At 36.8% G+C, this 22,046-nt stretch overlaps 1 protein-coding gene across 1 annotated transcript in view; it reads left to right on the top strand.

Moving 5' to 3' along the window:
* LOC133632130 (protein crumbs homolog 1-like) overlaps positions 1-22,046 on the top strand; it is a 130,772-nt gene that overhangs the window by 82,181 nt on the left and 26,545 nt on the right. Inside the window, exon 7 of the mRNA XM_062024371.1 lies at positions 19,431-20,384. Coding sequence (XP_061880355.1) covers positions 19,431-20,384 — 954 coding nt within the window. The remainder of the gene's footprint in view (positions 1-19,430; positions 20,385-22,046) is intronic.

The following is a 22,046-nucleotide window of genomic DNA, read 5'->3' as shown; positions in this document are numbered from 1 at the left end:
TCTACCCTTATATACACGATATATGCTTTTAGACCCCCCTGGTCTAGGGTATATTTATCTACCCTTATATACACGATATATGCTTTTAGGCCCCCTGGTCTAGGGTATATTTATCTACCCTTATATACACGATATATGCTTTTAGACCCCCCTGGTCTAGGGTATTTATCTACCCTTATATACACGATATATGCTTTTAGACCCCCCTGGTCTAGGGTATATTTATCTACCCTTATATACACGATATATGCTTTTAGACCCCCCTGGTCTAGGGTATATTTATCTACCCTTATATACACGATATATGCTTTTAGACCCCCCTGGTCTAGGGTATATTTATCTACCCTTATATACATGATATATGCTTTTAGACCCCCCTGGTCTAGGGTATATTTATCTACCCTTATATACATGATATATGCTTTTAGACCCCCCTGGTCTAGGGTATATTTATCTACCCTTATATACATGATATATGCTTTTAGACCCCCCTGGTCTAGGGTATATTTATCTACCCTTATATACATGATATATGCTTTTAGACCCCCCTGGTCTAGGGTATATTTATCTACCCTTATATACATGATATATGCTTTTTAGACCCCCCTGGTCTAGGGTATATTTATCTACCCTTATATACATGATATATGCTTTTAGACCCCCCTGGTCTAGGGTATATTATCTACCCTTATATACATGATATATGCTTTTAGACCCCCTGGTCTAGGGTATATTTATCTACCCTTATATACATGATATATGCTTTTAGACCCCCCTGGTCTAGGGTATATTTATCTACCCTTATATACACGATATATGCTTTTAGACCCCCCTGGTCTAGGGTATATTTATCTACCCTTATATACATGATATATGCTTTTAGACCCCCTGGTCTAGGGTATATTATCTACCCTTATATACACGATATATGCTTTTAGACCCCCCTGGTCTAGGGTATATTTATCTACCCTTATATACATGATATATGCTTTTAGACCCCCCTGGTCTAGGGTATATTTATCTACCCTTATATACATGATATATGCTTTTAGACCCCCCTGGTCTAGGGTATATTTATCTACCCTTACATACATGATATATGCTTTTAGACCCCCCTGGTCTAGGGTATATTTATCTACCCTTATATACATGATATATGCTTTTAGACCCCCCTGGTCTAGGGTATATTTATCTACCCTTACATACATTATATATGCTTTTAGACCCCCCTGGTCTAGGGTATATTTATCTACCCTTATATACAGGATATATGCTTTTAGACCCCCCTGGTTTAGGGTATATTTATCTACCCTTATATACATGATATATGCTTTTAGACCCCCCTGGTCTAGGGTATATTATCTACCCTTATATACACGATATATGCTTTTAGACCCCCCTGGTCTAGGGTATATTTATCTACCCTTATATACATGATATATGCTTTTAGACCCCCCTGGTCTAGGGTATATTTATCTACCCTTATATACATGATATATGCTTTTAGACCCCCCTGGTCTAGGGTATATTATCTACCCTTATATACACGATATATGCTTTTAGACCCCCCTGGTCTAGGGTATATTTATCTACCCTTACATATATGATATATGCTTTTAGACCCCCCTGGTCTAGGGTATATTTATCTACCCTTATATACATGATATATGCTTTTAGACCCCCCTGGTCTAGGGTATATTTATCTACCTTTATATACATGATATATGCTTTTAGACCCCCCTGGTCTAGGTATATTTATCTACCCTTATATACATGATATATGCTTTTAGACCCCCCTGGTCTAGGGTATATTATCTACCCTTATATACACGATATATGCTTTTAGACCCCCCTGGTCTAGGGTATATTTATCTACCCTTACATATATGATATATGCTTTTAGACCCCCTGGTCTAGGGTATATTTATCTACCCTTATATACATGATATATGCTTTTAGACCCCCCTGGTCTAGGGTATATTTATCTACCTTTATATACATGATATATGCTTTTAGACCCCCCTGGTCTAGGGTATATTTATCTACCCTTATATACATGATATATGCTTTTAGACCCCCCTGGTCTAGGGTATATTTATCTACCTTTATATACATGATATATGCTTTTAGACCCCCCTGGTCTAGGGTATATTCATCTACCCTTACATACATGATATATGCTTTTAGACCCCCCTGGTCTAGGGTATATTTATCTGCCCTTATATACATGATATATGCTTTTAGACCCCCTGGTCTAGGGTATATTTATCTACCCTTATATACATGATATATGCTTTTAGACCCCCCTGGTCTAGGGTATATTTATCTACCCTTACATACATGATATATGCTTTTAGACCCCCCTGGTCTAGGGTATATTCATCTACCCTTACATACATGATATATGCTTTTAGACCCCCCTGGTCTAGGGTATATTCATCTACCCTTACATACACGATATATGCTTTTAGACCCCCCTGGTCTAGGGTATATTTATCTGCCCTTATATACATGATATATGCTTTTAGACCCCCTGGTCTAGGGTATATTTATCTGCCCTTATATACATGATATATGCTTTTAGACCCCCCTGGTCTAGGGTATATTTATCTACCCTTATATACACGATATATACTTTTAGACCCCCCTGGTCTAGGGTAAATGTAGCTACCCTTATATACATGATATATGCTTTTAGACCCCCCTGGTCTAGGGTATATTATCTACCCTTATATACATGATATATGCTTTTAGACCCCCCTGGTCTAGGGTAATTTATCTACCCTTATATACATGATATATGCTTTTAGACCCCCCTGGTCTAGGGTATATTTATCTACCTTTATATACATGATATATGCTTTTAGACCCCCCTGGTCTAGGGTATATTTATCTACCCTTATATACATGATATATGCTTTTAGACCCCCCTGGTCTAGGGTAATATTATCTACCCTTATATACATGATATATGCTTTTAGACCCCCCTGGTCTAGGGTATATTATCTACCCTTATATACATGATATATGCTTTTAGACCCCCCTGGTCTAGGGTAAATTTATCTACCCTTATATACATGATATATGCTTTTAGACCCCCCTGGTCTAGGGTATATTTATCTACCCTTATATACATGATATATGCTTTTAGACCCCCCTGGTCTAGGGTATATTTATCTACCCTTATATACATGATATATGCTTTTAGACCCCCCTGGTCTAGGGTATATTTATCTACCCTTACATACATTATATATGCTTTTAGACCCCCCTGGTCTAGGGTATATTTATCTACCCTTACATACATGATATATGCTTTTAGACCCCCCTGGTCTAGGGTATATTTATCTACCCTTATATACAGGATATATGCTTTTAGACCCCCCTGGTTTAGGGTATATTTATCTACCCTTATATACATGATATATGCTTTTAGACCCCCCTGGTCTAGGGTATATTATCTACCCTTATATACACGATATATGCTTTTAGACCCCCCTGGTCTAGGGTATATTTATCTACCCTTATATACATGATATATGCTTTTAGACCCCCCTGGTCTAGGGTATATTTATCTACCCTTATATACATGATATATGCTTTTAGACCCCCCTGGTCTAGGGTATATTATCTACCCTTATATACACGATATATGCTTTTAGACCCCCCTGGTCTAGGGTATATTTATCTACCCTTACATATATGATATATGCTTTTAGACCCCCCTGGTCTAGGGTATATTTATCTACCCTTACATACATGATATATGCTTTTAGACCCCCCTGGTCTAGGGTATATTTATCTACCCTTATATACATGATATATGCTTTTAGACCCCCCTGGTCTAGGGTATATTTATCTACCCTTACATACATGATATATGCTTTTAGACCCCCCTGGTCTAGGGTATTTTTATCTACCCTTACATACATGATATATGCTTTTAGACCCCCCTGGTCTAGGGTATATTTATCTGCCCTTATATACATGATATATGCTTTTAGACCCCCCTGGTCTAGGGTATATTTATCTACCCTTATATACATGATATATGCTTTTAGACCCCCCTGGTCTAGGGTATATTTATCTACCCTTACATACATGATATATGCTTTTAGACCCCCCTGGTCTAGGGTATATTCATCTACCCTTACATACATGATATATGCTTTTAGACCCCCCTGGTCTAGGGTATTTTTATCTACCCTTACATACATGATATATGCTTTTAGACCCCCCTGGTCTAGGGTATATTTATCTGCCCTTATATACATGATATATGCTTTTAGACCCCCCTGGTCTAGGGTATATTTATCTACCCTTATATACACGATATATGCTTTTAGACCCCCCTGGTCTAGGGTAAATGTAGCTACCCTTATATACATGATATATGCTTTTAGACCCCCCTGGTCTAGGGTATATTATCTACCCTTATATACATGATATATGCTTTTAGACCCCCCTGGTCTAGGGTATATTATCTACCCTTATATACATGATATATGCTTTTAGACCCCCCTGGTCTAGGGTAAATTTATCTACCCTTATATACATGATATATGCTTTTAGACCCCCCTGGTCTAGGGTATATTTATCTACCTTTATATACATGATATATGCTTTTAGACCCCCCTGGTCTAGGGTATATTTATCTACCCTTATATACACGATATATGCTTTTAGACCCCCCTGGTCTAGGGTATATTTATCTACCCTTATATACATGATATATGCTTTTAGACCCCCCTGGTCTAGGGTATATTTATCTACCCTTATATACACGATATATGCTTTTAGACCCCCCTGGTCTAGGGTATATTTATCTGCCCTTATATACATGATATATGCTTTTAGACCCCCCTGGTCTAGGGTATATTTATCTACCCTTATATACATGATATATGCTTTTAGACCCCCCTGGTCTAGGGTATATTTATCTACCCTTAATCGTCAAACATTTTGAGTTAACTATGAACAATGCAATTAATCGCCATAAATATTTAAATTGTTTGACAGCCCTAATATATATATATATATATATATATATATATATTATATATATATATATATATATATATATATATATATATATATATATATATATATATATATATATATATATATATATATATTTATATATAAATATATATATATATATATATATATATATATATATATATATATATATATATATATATATATATATATATATATATATATATACATATATACAGTATATATATATATATATATATATTTTTTTTTTTTTTTTTTATTTGTTTGTGTTTGTTTTTTGATGAATTGATTTAAAATCAGAATGAATACGAATCATGATTTCAATATATATATATATATATATATATATTATATATATTTAAACATATATATATATATAGATTTTTTAAACTAATGAACTGATTTGAAATCGGTACAAATAACAATCGTTATTCGGATGTGCATCGATTATTTTGCAGAAAAAAAAGATATTACTTTATGTCGTATAAAAGTTCCTTCTCGTTGCATTGAGATGGACTAGATTTTTTTTTTTTTTAAAGATTTTTACAAAAAAAAAAAAAAAAGATTTTTGAAACTTAGGAATCGAATTGGAATTGAGATTTAGATGTTTTTGGTGCACTACTATTATTTTGCACTGAACAATTCGTATTACATTGGAGTATTAGAAAAGTTCCATCACCTTCCTTGGAGATGGCCTGAAAATGTTTCTGTAAAAAATAAATAAATAATCGATTTTTGAAACTTAAGATTCCATTCGGAATCAGGATGAATAAGAATCGTGATTCAGATGTGAATCGATTTTTTTGTGGACCCCTAAATATGTACTGGAACATTTATATTACTTGATGTATTAGAGCATTTTTGTGGACCCTAAATATGCACCGGAACATTTATATTACTTCATGTATTAGAGCATTTTTGTTGACCCCTAAATATGCACTGGAAAATTTATATTACTTGATGTATTAGAGCATTTTTGTGGACCCCTAAATATGCACTGGAACATTTATATTACTTGATGTATTAGAGCATTTTTGTGGACCCCTAAATATATACTGGAACATTTATATTACTTGATGTATTAGAGCATTTTTGTGGACCCCTAAATATATACTGGAACATTTATATTACTTGATGTATTACAGCATTTTTGTGGACCCCTAAATATGCACCGGAACATTTATATTACTTGATGTATTAGAGCATTTTTGTGGACCCCTAAATATGCACCGGAACATTTATATTACTTGATGTATTAGAGCATTTTTGTGGACCCCTAAATATATACTGGAACATTTATATTACTTGATGTATTAGAGCATTTTTGTGGACCCCTAAATATGCACCGGAACATTTATATTACTTGATGTATTAGAGCATTTTTGTGGACCCTTAAATATGCACTGGAACATTTATATTACTTGATGTATTAGAGCATTTTTGTGGACCCCTAAATATGCACTGGAACATTTATATTACTTGATGTATAAGAGCATTTTTGTGGACCCCTAAATATGCACTGGAACATTTATATTACTTGATGTATTAGAGCATTTTTGTGGACCCCTAAATATGCACTGGAACATTTATATTACTAGATGTATTAGAGCATTTTTGTGGACCCCTAAATATGCACTGGAACATTTATATTACTTGATGTATTAGAGCATTTTTGTGGACCCCTAAATATGCACTGGAACATTTATATTACTTGATGTATAAGAGCATTTTTGTGGACCCCTAAATATGCACTGGAACATTTATATTACTTGATGTATTAGAGCATTTTTGTGGACCCCTAAATATGCACTGGAACATTTATATTACTAGATGTATTAGAGCATTTTTGTGGACCCCTAAATATGCACTGGAACATTTATATTACTTGATGTATTAGAGCATTTTTGTGGACCCCTAAATATGCACCGGAACATTTATATTACTTCATGTATTAGAGCATTTTTGTGGACCCCTAAATATGTACTGGAACATTTATATTACTTGATGTATTAGAGCATTTTGTGAACCCTAAATATGCACCGGAACATTTATATTACTTGATGTATTAGAGCATTTTTGTGGAACCCTAAATATGCACCGGAACATTTATATTACTTGATGTATTAGAGCATTTTTGTGGACCCCTAAATATGCACCGGAACATTTATATTACTTGATGTATTAGAGCATTTTTGTGGACCCCTAAATATGCACCGGAACATTTATATTACTTGATGTATTAGAGCATTTTTGTGGACCCCTAAATATATACTGGAACATTTATATTACTTGATGTATTAGAGCATTTTTGTTGACCCCTAAATATGCACCGGAACATTTATATTACTTGATGTATTAGAGCATTTTTGTGGACCCCTAAATATGTACTGGAACATTTATATTACTTGATGTATTAGAGCATTTTTGTGGACCCTTAAATATGCACTGGAACATTTATATTACTTGATGTATTAGAGCATTTTTGTGGACCCCTAAATATGCACTGGAACATTTATATTACTTGATGTGTTAGAGCATTTTTGTGGACCCTTAAATATGCACTGGAACATTTATATTACTTGATGTATTAGAGCATTTTTGTGGACCCCTAAATATGCACTGGAACATTTATATTACTTGATGTATTAGAGCATTTTTGTGGACCCCTAAATATGCACCGGAACATTTATATTACTTGATGTATTAGAGCATTTTTGTGGACCCCTAAATATGTACCGGAACATTAATATTACTTGATGTATTAGAGCATTTTTGTGGACCCCTAAATATGCACCGGAACATTTATATTACTTGATGTATTAGAGCATTTTTGTGGACCCCTAAATATGTACTGGAACATTTATATTACTTGATGTATTAGAGCATTTTTGTGGACCCCTAAATATGTACTGGAACATTTATATTACTTGATGTATTAGAGCATTTTTGTGGACCCCTAAATATGCACCGGAACATTTATATTACTTGATGTATTAGAGCATTTTTGTGGACCCCTAAATATGTACTGGAACATTTATATTACTTGATGTATTAGAGCATTTTTGTGGACCCTTAAATATGCACTGGAACATTTATATTACTTGATGTGTTAGAGCATTTTTGTGGACCCCTAAATATGCACTGGAATATTTATATTACTTGATGTATTAGAGCATTTTTGTGGACCCTTAAATATGCACTGGAACATTTATATTACTAGATGTATTAGAGCATTTTTGTGGACCCCCTAAATATGTACTGGAACATTTATATTACTTGATGTATTAGAGCATTTTTGTGGACCCCTAAATATGCACCGGAACATTTATATTACTTGATGTATTAGAGCATTTTTGTGGACCCCTAAATATGCACCGGAACATTTATATTACTAGATGTATAAGAGCATTTTTGTGGACCCCTAAATATGCACCGGAACATTTATATTACTTGATGTATTAGAGCATGTTTGTGGACCCCTAAATATGCACCTGAACATTTATATTACTTGATGTATTAGAGCATTTTTGTGGACCCCTAAATATGTACTGGAACATTTATATTACTTGATGTATTAGAGCATTTTTGTGGACCCCTAAATATGCACCGGAACATTTATATTACTTGATGTATTAGAGCATTTTTGTGGACCCCTAAATATGCACCGGAACATTTATATTACTTGATGTATTAGAGCATTTTTGTGGACCCCTAAATATGTACTGGAACATTTATATTACTTGATGTATTAGAGCATTTTTGTGGACCCTTAAATATGCACTGGAACATTTATATTACTTGATGTGTTAGAGCATTTTTGTGGACCCCTAAATATGCACTTGAACATTTATATTACTTGATGTATTAGAGCATTTTTGTGGACCCTTAAATATGCACTGGAACATTTATATTACTAGATGTATTACAGCATTTTTGTGGACCCCTAAATATGTACTGGAACATTTATATTACTTGATGTATTAGAGCATTTTTGTGGACCCCTAAATATGCACCGGAACATTTATATTACTTGATGTATTAGAGCATTTTTGTGGACCCCTAAATATGCACCGGAACATTTATATTACTAGATGTATAAGAGCATTTTTGTGGACCCCTAAATATGCACCGGAACATTTATATTACTTGATGTATTAGAGCATTTTTGTGGACCCCTAAATATGCACCGGAACATTTATATTACTTGATGTATTAGAGCATTTTTGTGGACCCCTAAATATATACTGGAACATTTATATTACTTGATGTATTAGAGCATTTTTGTTGACCCCTAAATATGCACCGGAACATTTATATTACTTGATGTATTAGAGCATTTTTGTGGACCCCTAAATATGTACTGGAACATTTATATTACTTGATGTATTAGAGCATTTTTGTGGACCCTTAAATATGCACTGGAACATTTATATTACTTGATGTATTAGAGCATTTTTGTGGACCCCTAAATATGCACTGGAACATTTATATTACTTGATGTGTTAGAGCATTTTGTGGACCCTTAAATATGCACTGGAACATTTATATTACTTGATGTATTAGAGCATTTTGTGGACCCCTAAATATGCACTGGAACATTTATATTACTTGATGTATTAGAGCATTTTTGTGGACCCCTAAATATGCACCGGAACATTTATATTACTTGATGTATTAGAGCATTTTTGTGGACCCCTAAATATGTACCGGAACATTTATATTACTTGATGTATTAGAGCATTTTTGTGGACCCCTAAATATGCACCGGAACATTTATATTACTTGATGTATTAGAGCATTTTTGTGGACCCCTAAATATGTACTGGAACATTTATATTACTTGATGTATTAGAGCATTTTTGTGGACCCCTAAATATGTACTGGAACATTTATATTACTTGATGTATTAGAGCATTTTTGTGGACCCCTAAATATGCACCGGAACATTTATATTACTTGATGTATTAGAGCATTTTTGTGGACCCCTAAATATGTACTGGAACATTTATATTACTTGATGTATTAGAGCATTTTTGTGGACCCTTAAATATGCACTGGAACATTTATATTACTTGATGTGTTAGAGCATTTTTGTGGACCCCTAAATATGCACTGGAACATTTATATTACTTGATGTATTAGAGCATTTTTGTGGACCCTTAAATATGCACTGGAACATTTATATTACTAGATGTATTAGAGCATTTTTGTGGACCCCTAAATATGTACTGGAACATTTATATTACTTGATGTATTAGAGCATTTTTGTGGACCCCTAAATATGCACCGGAACATTTATATTACTTGATGTATTAGAGCATTTTTGTGGACCCCTAAATATGCACCGGAACATTTATATTACTAGATGTATAAGAGCATTTTTGTGGACCCCTAAATATGCACCGGAACATTTATATTACTTGATGTATTAGAGCATGTTTGTGGACCCCTAAATATGCACCTGAACATTTATATTACTTGATGTATTAGAGCATTTTTGTGGACCCCTAAATATGTACTGGAACATTTATATTACTTGATGTATTAGAGCATTTTTGTGGACCCCTAAATATGCACCGGAACATTTATATTACTTGATGTATTAGAGCATTTTTGTGGACCCCTAAATATGCACCGGAACATTTATATTACTTGATGTATTAGAGCATTTTTGTGGACCCCTAAATATGTACTGGAACATTTATATTACTTGATGTATTAGAGCATTTTTGTGGACCCTTAAATATGCACTGGAACATTTATATTACTTGATGTGTTAGAGCATTTTTGTGGACCCCTAAATATGCACTTGAACATTTATATTACTTGATGTATTAGAGCATTTTTGTGGACCCTTAAATATGCACTGGAACATTTATATTACTAGATGTATTAGAGCATTTTTGTGGACCCCTAAATATGTACTGGAACATTTATATTACTTGATGTATTAGAGCATTTTTGTGGACCCCTAAATATGCACCGGAACATTATATTACTTGATGTATTAGAGCATTTTTGTGGACCCCTAAATATGCACCGGAACATTTATATTACTAGATGTATAAGAGCATTTTTGTGGACCCCTAAATATGCACCGGAACATTTATATTACTTGATGTATTAGAGCATGTTTATGGACCCCTAAATATGCACCTGAACATTTATATTACTTGATGTATTAGAGCATTTTTGTGGACCCCTAAATATGTACTGGAACATTTATATTACTTGATGTATTAGAGCATTTTTGTGGACCCCTAAATATGCACCGGAACATTTATATTACTTGATGTATTAGAGCATTTTTGTGGACCCCTAAATATATACTGGAACATTTATATTACTTGATGTATTAGAGCATTTTTGTGGACCCCTAAATATGCACCGGAACATTTATATTACTTGATGTATTAGAGCATTTTTGTGGACCCCTAAATATGTACTGGAACATTTATATTACTTGATGTATTAGAGCATTTTTGTGGACCCCTAAATATGCACCGGAACATTTATATTACTTGATGTATCAGAGCATTTTTGTGGACCCCTAAATATGCACCGGAACATTTATATTACTTGATGTATTAGAGCATTTTTGTGGACCCCTAAATATGCACCGGAACATTTATATTACTTGATGTATTAGAGCATTTTTGTGGACCCCTAAATATGCACCGGAACATTTATATTACTAGATGTATAAGAGCATTTCCTTCTAGTTGCATGCAGATGGCCTGAAAATGTTGTTTTATTCTTTTTAATTTTTACACACACAAAAAAAGGACATTGAATGTTTTGAATTGATTTGGATTTGGGATGAGATAAGAATCGCGATTCAGGTGTGAATCAATGTTTTTTTGCACCCCTATTATTTTGCACTGAACAATTCATATTTATGAACATGTCCAGTTGCATGGAGATGGACTCTTTCTGTTTTTAAAAGATCAATATTTAAAACTTCCTAATGGCGATTGGATTATATGGCACACCCCCACCGGTCAGCAAGTCCATGGGCCGCAATGGGCCTGCAGCGCCTCCTGCAGGTTGCTTCCAGAAGCCGCTCCCACTACTCGGCCTTGAGAGGCTTACAGGATCTGAGTGCATTCCTGCTGTCAAAGATGAACAGCAGCCGGCCGAACACGGGAGGCTTAGATCTGCTGGGCTGGGGGAGAGAGAGAGAGAGAGAGAGAGAGAGAGAGAGAGAGAGAGAGAGAGAGAGAGAGAGAGAGAGAGAGAGAGAGAGAGAGAGAGAGAGAGAGAGAGAGAGAGAGAGAGAGAGAGAGAGGGAGAGAGAGAGAGAGAGAGAGAGAGAGAGAGAGAGAGAGAGAGAGGTACTCAGGAATGGACCTAGGGCTGGGCAGGGCTGCTTGGGAGTCACTTCCTGCCCGCCTTCCTGCTTCCTGCTTCAGAGTGAGGACACGCTCACAAGCTGAAGGAGTGACGAGGACGCCATCGCCAGCACTTGTGTCTTCTACTGGGATGATGAGAAAACACAAGTTCCTGCTCCTGCTGCTGTGTTGCTGCTGTGAGCAATGGTGGCTGACAGGTACAATAATGACTGACAGGTACAATAATGACTGACAGGTACAATAATGACTGACAGGTACAATAATGGGTGACAGGTACAATAATGACTGACAGGTACAATAATGACTGACAGGTACAATAATGGGTGACAGGTACAATAATGACTGACAGGTACAATAATGGGTGACAGGTACAATAATGACTGACAGGTACAATAATGACTGACAGGTACAATAATGGCTGACAGGTACAATAATGACTGACAGGTACAATAATGACTGACAGGTACAATAATGACTGACAGGTACAATAATGGCTGACAGGTACAATAATGACTGACAGGTACAATAATGGCTGACAGGTACAATAATGACTGACAGGTACAATAATGACTGACAGGTACAATAATGGGTGACAGGTACAATAATGACTGACAGGTACAATAATGACTGACAGGTACAATAATGGCTGACAGGTACAATAATGACTGACAGGTACAATAATGACTGACAGGTACAATAATGACTGACAGGTACAATAATGGCTGACAGGTACAATAATGACTGACAGGTACAATAATGACTGACAGGTACAATAATGGGTGACAGGTACAATAATGACTGACAGGTACAATAATGACTGACAGGCACAATAATGACTGACAGGTACAATAATGACTGACAGGTACAATAATGACTGACAGGTACAATAATGGCTGACAGGTACAATAATGACTGACAGGTACAATAATGACTGACAGGTACAATAATGACTGACAGGTACAATAATGGCTGACAGGTACAATAATGACTGACAGGTACAATAATGGCTGACAGGTACAATAATGACTGACAGGTACAATAATGGCTGACAGGTACAATAATGACTGACAGTTACAATAATGGGTGACAGGTACAATAATGGCTGACAGGTACAATAATGACTGACAGGTACAATAATGACTGACAGGTACAATAATGACTGACAGGTACAATAATGGCTGACAGGTACAATAATGGCTGACAGGTACAATAATGACTGACAGGCACAATAATGACTGACAGGTACAATAATGACTGACAGGTACAATAATGACTGACAGGTACAATAATGACTGACAGGTACAATAATGGCTGACAGGTACAATAATGACTGACAGGTACAATAATGACTGACACTCCCATGTCAACACTAAACTCTATCACTTACCTTACTTCTGATTGGGGTTGCATTCAATAATTATAGTGCTGAGATATAAGTCATTCATTTACTTGTGTTTACTTGTGTGTGATATCATGTGCGATACAAGCAGTCATGCAGACTGTTTACTTGTGTGTGATATCATGTGTGATACAAGCAGTCATGCAGACTGTTTACTTGTGTGTGATATCATGTGTGATACAAGCAGTCATGCAGACTGTTTACTTGTGTGTGATATCATGTGCGATACAAGCAGTCATGCAGACTGTTGAATTGTGTGTGATATCATGTGCGATACAAGCAGTCCTGCAGAGTGTTTACTTGTGTGTGATATCATGTGCGATACAAGCAGTCCTGCAGAGTGTTTACTTGTGTGTGATATCATGTGCGATACAAGCAGTCATGCAGAGTGTTTACTTGTGTGTGATATCATGTGTGATACAAGCAGTCCTGCAGAGTGTTTACTTGTGTGTGATATCATGTGTGATACAAGCAGTCATGCAGACTGTTTACTTGTGTGTGATATCATGTGTGATACAAGCAGTCATGCAGACTGTTTACTTGTGTGTGATATCATGTGTGATACAAGCAGTCATGCAGACTGTTTACTTATGTGTGATATCATGTGCGATACAAGCAGTCCTGCAGAGTGTTTACTTGTGTGTGATATCATGTGCGATACAAGCAGTCCTGCAGACTGTTTACTTGTGTGTGATATCATGTGCAATACAAGCAGACCTGCAGAGTGTTTACTTGTGTGTGATATCATGTGCGATACAAGCAGTCATGCAGACTGTTTACTTGTGTGTGATATCATGAGCGAAACAAGCAGTCCTGCAGACTGTTTACATGTGTGTGATATCATGTGCGATACAAGCAGTCATGCAGACTGTTTACTTGTGTGTGATATCATGAGCGATACAAGCAGTCCTGCAGACTGTTTACTTGTGTGTGATATCATGTGCGATACAAGCAGCCCTGCAGACTGTTTACTTGTGTGTGATATCATGTGCGATACAAGCAGTCCTGCAGACTGTTTACTTGTGTGTGATATCATGTGCGATACAAGCAGTCCTGCAGACTGTTTACTTGTGTGTGATATCATGTGCGGTACAAGCAGTCCTGCAGAGTGTTTACTTGTGTGTGATATCATGTGTGATACAAGCAGTCATGCAGACTGTTTACTTGTGTGTGATATCATGAGCGATACAAGCAGTCCTGCAGGGTGTTTACTTGTGTGTGATACCATGTGCGATACAAGCAGTCATGCAGACTGTTTACTTGTGTGTGATATCATGTGCGATACAAGCAGTCATGCAGACTGTTTACTTGTGTGTGATATCATGTGCGATACAAGCAGTCCTGCAGACTGTTTACTTGTGTGTGATATCATGTGTGATACAAGCAGTCATGCAGAGTGTTTACTTGTGTGTGATATCATGAGCGATACAAGCAGTCATGCAGACTGTTTACTTGTGTGTGATATCATGTGTGATACAAGCAGTCATGCAGACTGTTTACTTGTGTGTGATATCATGTGTGATACAAGCAGTCATGCAGACTGTTTACTTGTGTGTGATATCATGAGCGATACAAGCAGTCCTGCAGGGTCTTTACTTGTGTGTGATACCATGTGCGATACAAGCAGTCATGCAGAGTGTTTACTTGTGTGTGATATCATGTGCGATACAAGCAGTCATGCAGACTGTTTACTTGTGTGTGATATCATGTGCGATACAAGCAGTCCTGCAGACTGTTTACTTATGTGTGATATCATGTGCGATACAAGCAGTCCTGCAGAGTGTTTACTTGTGTGTGATATCATGTGCGATACAAGCAGTCCTGCAGACTGTTTACTTGTGTGTGATATCATGTGCAATACAAGCAGACCTGCAGAGTGTTTACTTGTGTGTGATATCATGTGCGATACAAGCAGTCATACAGACTGTTTACTTGTGTGTGATATCATGAGCGAAACAAGCAGTCCTGCAGACTGTTTACATGTGTGTGATATCATGTGCGATACAAGCAGTCATGCAGACTGTTTACTTGTGTGTGATATCATGAGCGATACAAGCAGTCCTGCAGACTGTTTACTTGTGTGTGATATCATGTGCGATACAAGCAGCCCTGCAGACTGTTTACTTGTGTGTGATATCATGTGCGATACAAGCAGTCCTGCAGACTGTTTACTTGTGTGTGATATCATGTGCGATACAAGCAGTCCTGCAGACTGTTTACTTGTGTGTGATATCATGTGCGGTACAAGCAGTCCTGCAGAGTGTTTACTTGTGTGTGATATCATGTGTGATACAAGCAGTCATGCAGACTGTTTACTTGTGTGTGATATCATGAGCGATACAAGCAGTCCTGCAGGGTGTTTACTTGTGTGTGATACCATGTGCGATACAAGCAGTCATGCAGACTGTTTACTTGTGTGTGATATCATGTGCGATACAAGCAGTCATGCAGACTGTTTACTTGTGTGTGATATCATGTGCGATACAAGCAGTCCTGCAGACTGTTTACTTGTGTGTGATATCATGTGTGATACAAGCAGTCATGCAGAGTGTTTACTTGTGTGTGATATCATGAGCGATACAAGCAGTCATGCAGACTGTTTACTTGTGTGTGATATCATGTGTGATACAAGCAGTCATGCAGACTGTTTACTTGTGTGTGATATCATGTGTGATACAAGCAGTCATGCAGACTGTTTACTTGTGTGTGATATCATGAGCGATACAAGCAGTCCTGCAGGGTCTTTACTTGTGTGTGATACCATGTGCGATACAAGCAGTCATGCAGAGTGTTTACTTGTGTGTGATATCATGTGCGATACAAGCAGTCATGCAGACTGTTTACTTGTGTGTGATATCATGTGCGATACAAGCAGTCCTGCAGACTGTTTACTTGTGTGTGATATTATGTGTGATACAAGCAGTCATGCAGACTGTTTACTTGTGTGTGATATCATGAGCGATACAAGCAGTCCTGCAGGGTGTTTACTTGTGTGTGATACCATGTGCGATACAAGCAGTCATGCAGAGTGTTTACTTGTGTGTGATATCATGTGCGATACAAGCAGTCATGCAGACTGTTTACTTGTGTGTGATATCATGTGCGATACAAGCAGTCCTGCAGACTGTTTACTTGTGTGTGATATCATGTGTGATACAAGCAGTCATGCAGATTGTTTACTTGTGTGTGATATCATGTGTGATACAAGCAGTCCTGCAGAGTGTTTACTTGTGTGTGATATCATGTGCGATACAAGCAGTCATGCAGACTGTTTACTTGTGTGTGATATCATGTGTGATACAAGCAGTCCTGCAGAGTGTTTACTTGTGTGTGATATCATGTGTGATACAAGCAGTCCTGCAGACTGTTTACTTGCGTGTGATATCATGTGCGATACAAGCAGTCATTCAGACTGTTTACTTGTGTGTGATATTATGTGTGATACAAGCAGTCCTGCAGGGTGTTTACTTGTGTGTGATATCATGTGTGATACAAGCAGACCGGCAGCGTGTCTACCTGTGTGTGATATCATGTGCGATACAAGCAGAGTGTTTACATCTAAATGTCCTCCAATAAGCACACCATTTTTTTTATTTGACTAAAGTAATTTCCAAAAAGTAAACATGCTAGGCTACACAACAGCTAAGCATACAAATGACACACGTGTAATATGTATCCTAATGCTAAGCATACAATGATGCTAAGCATACAAATGACACATGTGTAATATGTATCCTAATGCTAAGCATACAACGATGCTAAGCATACAAATGACACATGTGTAATATGTATCCTAATGCTAAGCATACAACGATGCTAAGCATACAAATGACACACGTGTAATATGTATCCTAATGCTAAGCATACAACGATGCTAAGCATACAAATGACACATGTGTAATATGTATCCTAATGCTAAGCATACAACGATGCTAAGCATACAAATGACACACGTGTAATATGTATCCTAATGCTAAGCATACAATGATGCTAAGCATACAAATGACACATGTGTAATATGTATCCTAATGCTAAGCATACAACGATGCTAAGCATACAAATGACACACGTGTAATATGTATCCTAATGCTAAGCATACAACGATGCTAAGCATACAAATGACACACGTGTAGTATGTATCCTAATGCTAAGCATACAATGATGCTAAGCATACAAATGACACATGTGTAATATGTATCCTAATGCTAAGCATACAACGATGCTAAGCATACAAATGACACATGTGTAATATGTATCCTAATGCTAAGCATACAACGATGCTAAGCATACAAATGACACACGTGTAATATGTATCCTAATGCTAAGCATACAACGATGCTAAGCATACAAATGACACACGTGTAATATGTATCCTAATGCTAAGCATACAACGATGCTAAGCATACAATGATGCTAAGCACACGTGTAATATGTATCCTAATGCTAAGCATACAATGATGCTAAGCATACGTGTAATATGTATCCTAATGAAACAATAAGCACATTTGTCGATATAAACAACTAATCATAGTTACATATTACTTACACATACAAAGTCAGAAGTGTATTAGAAAGCATCCATTACCAAACAATTTAAATGACCACTCCACTTCAACTGAAAGACGGCATACGTCCATTCCAGATGGTTAATAATAAGTAGCATAATGTTTTTCATACCTACCATTGTTCTATTTTTGACTGGTTTCACTTAATTCAACCTTTTCTCATATTCCACACTACATAATCAACACATGTATATCATTCTTGCGAGTATTGTATCTGATCAACGGCCAAGGCTCCAATATCGGTATAGTATCAAAGGTGACAAAGTTGTAATCAAGATTCCCTAAAAGTTTCTCTTTGGTTGAATAGTCACTAGCAAGTACAAAGGTGGTTGCTTAGCCTGACTCCAGAAACACTTCCTGTCCTTGGCAAATCAGTCTCTCCCTTGAACTGACTCCTAACTTCACTACCAACCCCATTAATTACCATTTCCACTTGTAGGGTTGGAAAGAACTTTGCCATTGGTCCCAACCCTAACCCCAATCTGCTTCTCTAAGTGCAGAAAGGGTCCGAACTGTGCCCATTTAAACCCTGGAGGGTTCTGGGAAATTTCCATTTGCAGGTAGAGAGGTCCCTAAAGGTCCGAAATGGACCAAAAAGATGGCTGCTTGGGTACTTGTTGGACCTTATGGGGCAACCAGAGACCTCTAGGGATGAGTCCTTTGTGGGGAACCAGGGCCCTTTAGGAGAAAAATGAAGTTAATTGTTTTTATATAGTTATTTTCTCTAGAGACTCAACGCACTTCACATACTGAAACCCATTATCTACATCTTTGGGCTACATTCAAACCAGTGTGGGTGTCACTGGGAGCAGGTGGGTTAAGTGTCTTGCCCAAGGACACAAGGGCAGTGACCCTCAAGTTGCTGTTGCTTTGTGTCAAAAAGAAGAGACCCCAATCCTATTGGGGCCACTTACAGTCTGAGCCCCCAACTATAAGTGTCCAATTCTGTACTGTATGTCTCTTCCCCTCTTCCAGATCTGCTGGTCAGTTGAAGCAGTTTCCAGGAAAGACTTTGGATGATTGACAATGACCAGAAGGATGGATGTGAGAGATGTGTTTGTACAATGAATGGCTGACAAGGTTCTCTCCATGCAGGTGTACACTGTGAAGTGGACGTCGACGAGTGCGACAGCAATCCTTGCCAGAATGGCGCCACGTGTGAGGACAGTGCCAACGCCTACTTGTGTACGTGCCCGGCTCCAGAGCCCGACAAACAGCCTCTAGGCGGACGCGACTGTGACATTGTCCTAGTTGGTTGCCAGCAGCACCGGTGTGAACATGATGGGGTCTGCATGCCTTTGCTGACCGCCTATGGTGATCATAGCTACACCTGCCTGTGCGGGCCTGGCTGGACCGGCGAACTCTGCAACACCTCCACCACCTTTTCCTTCAATTGGGAAGGCTACGTCCATATGCAGCTGCCGGTCCCCAAAAACCGAGCAAGACTTGGTTTTGATGACCAGAACTACGGACTCCATATGCAACTCAGATTCAGGAGCACTTTGCCGGATATGATACTCTACCACCGTGGTACCTTGGAACGCTTCATCTCCCTGGAGTTAGTCCGAGGTTCTCTACAGGCTAGGTTAAAGTCCGGGAGGATGCTGCAGGTCACTTATCCAGGTCCAGTTAATGACGGAGAATGGCACCAAGTCACCGTGACTATGGATGACCGGTTGACTCTGACCGTAGTGGGCCCTGGCTGTGAGGAAGGGTGCCAGGTGAAAAACGAGGCTTACAACCATCTGATCTTCTTCCAGTCCGACTCTTTTCAACAACTGTACGTAGGCGGAGTGGCGCAGGAATATTTGACACTCACAAGCAGTGGGAGGGCTTTCATTGGCTGCATGGAAGACTTTCAAGTTGACTACAAGCTGCTGTTGCCTCAGGACCTGATGAGAGAAGAAAGCTTAGGCTTGGAACTGGGATGCAGCAAAGAGGATTTGTGCCATGATGACCCGTGCCAACAGCGAGGGAAGTGTGTGGACATGTGGGTGGAGGCCAAGTGCCAATGCTACCGGCCTTACTACGGAGAAACATGTGACCGAGGTGAGAACTCTGCACCCTTTCATCACCTCGTTTTCAAGCTCACCGTTCTGTTCCTTTTGGGCACGGTAGCGGCACAAATGTTAAAACTTCAAGCTTTTAGGAAAAACTGCTTTGATGATTTGTAGTATTCCAAATATAACAAAGAGCGACTGCAATAGCAGGTAGTTGTCCAATAAATCAGAAGTACTTCATTAATCCCCGATGGGAAATGAACGTTTTCAGCACAATCCCATTCAAGATCAGACAAACATTACGGGGAGACAGAACAGGATCGCAGTACAACTGTCATTACAGGAAAGAAAACTGCAGGAATGTTGTCCATTACCCACAATTCTCATGTAAGAGAAGAACACAAGTGATTATTCACTTCTTTTAGCGACTAATCACATTTGACAGTCCTGCTTTTTGGTTGAAATGCAGCTCTCACATTCTAGCGTCAAACTCAATTGTGGCTTTGAAATAATGTGCCTCCAAGTAGTTTCTCCTTAAAAGTATTTGTTCTTTTGAGTTTTGACAGAAAAAAATCACTTTCACTTTCCATCACAGATCTACAATATTAAAGATGAAGCTTTACAAAGCAACAGCAGAACTTAGTCAATACAATACTAAAATAAAGGAAAACCAAACATGTATAAAAGCAACAGTATCAATAATAATACAAATAATATCAATAATAAATGTTCAATGTTCTCAATTTAAAAAAAATATTACTGATTATATATTAGATATATTAGCAAAGTATTACTGTTAAATGTGATTTGAACTGTAAAATTCAATAAAAATATTTGCAAAAAATAAATAAATAAATATTATAAAAAACATTTTTTTATTATATATATATATATACATACATACATACATATATATATATATACATATATATATATATATATATATATATATATATATATATATATATATATATATATATACATATATATATATATATATATATATATATATATATATATATATATATATATATATATATATATATATATATATATATATATATATATATATATATATGTGTATGTGTATATATATATATATATATGTATGTATATATATATATATATATATATATATATATATATATATATATATATATATATATATATATATATATATATATATATATATATATATGTGTGTATGTGTATATATATATATATATATATATATATATATATATATATATATATATATATATATATATATATATATATATATATATATATATATATATATATATATATATATATATTAATAATAAAATCCCCTGACGAGCAGGGAAACCTGTGAAACAGGCTTGTAGGGATGATATAGCCTCTGTGTTTTTTCCTGACCTAACGTATATTCCACTCTAGCCCAGAAACCTTGACTATATACATATATATATATATATATATATATATATATATATATATATATATATATATATATATATATATATATATATATATTGTTCGATCCTGGGCTTGGGATCTTTCTGTGTGGAGTTTGCATGTTCTCCCTGTGACTGCGTGGGTTCCCTCCGGGTATTCCGGCTTCCTCCCACCTCCAAAGACATGCACCTGGGGATAGGCCCCTCCCACCTTCAAAGACATGCACCTGGGGATAGGCCCCTCCCACCTCCAAAGACATGCACCTGGGGATAGG

The sequence above is a fragment of the Entelurus aequoreus genome, linkage group LG17, assembly GCF_033978785.1.
Source record: "Entelurus aequoreus isolate RoL-2023_Sb linkage group LG17, RoL_Eaeq_v1.1, whole genome shotgun sequence".
NCBI classification, from domain to species: domain Eukaryota; kingdom Metazoa; phylum Chordata; class Actinopteri; order Syngnathiformes; family Syngnathidae; genus Entelurus; species Entelurus aequoreus.
The sequence above is the reverse complement of the archived record's forward strand: the minus strand, read 5'-3'. Positions and strand labels throughout refer to the sequence as shown.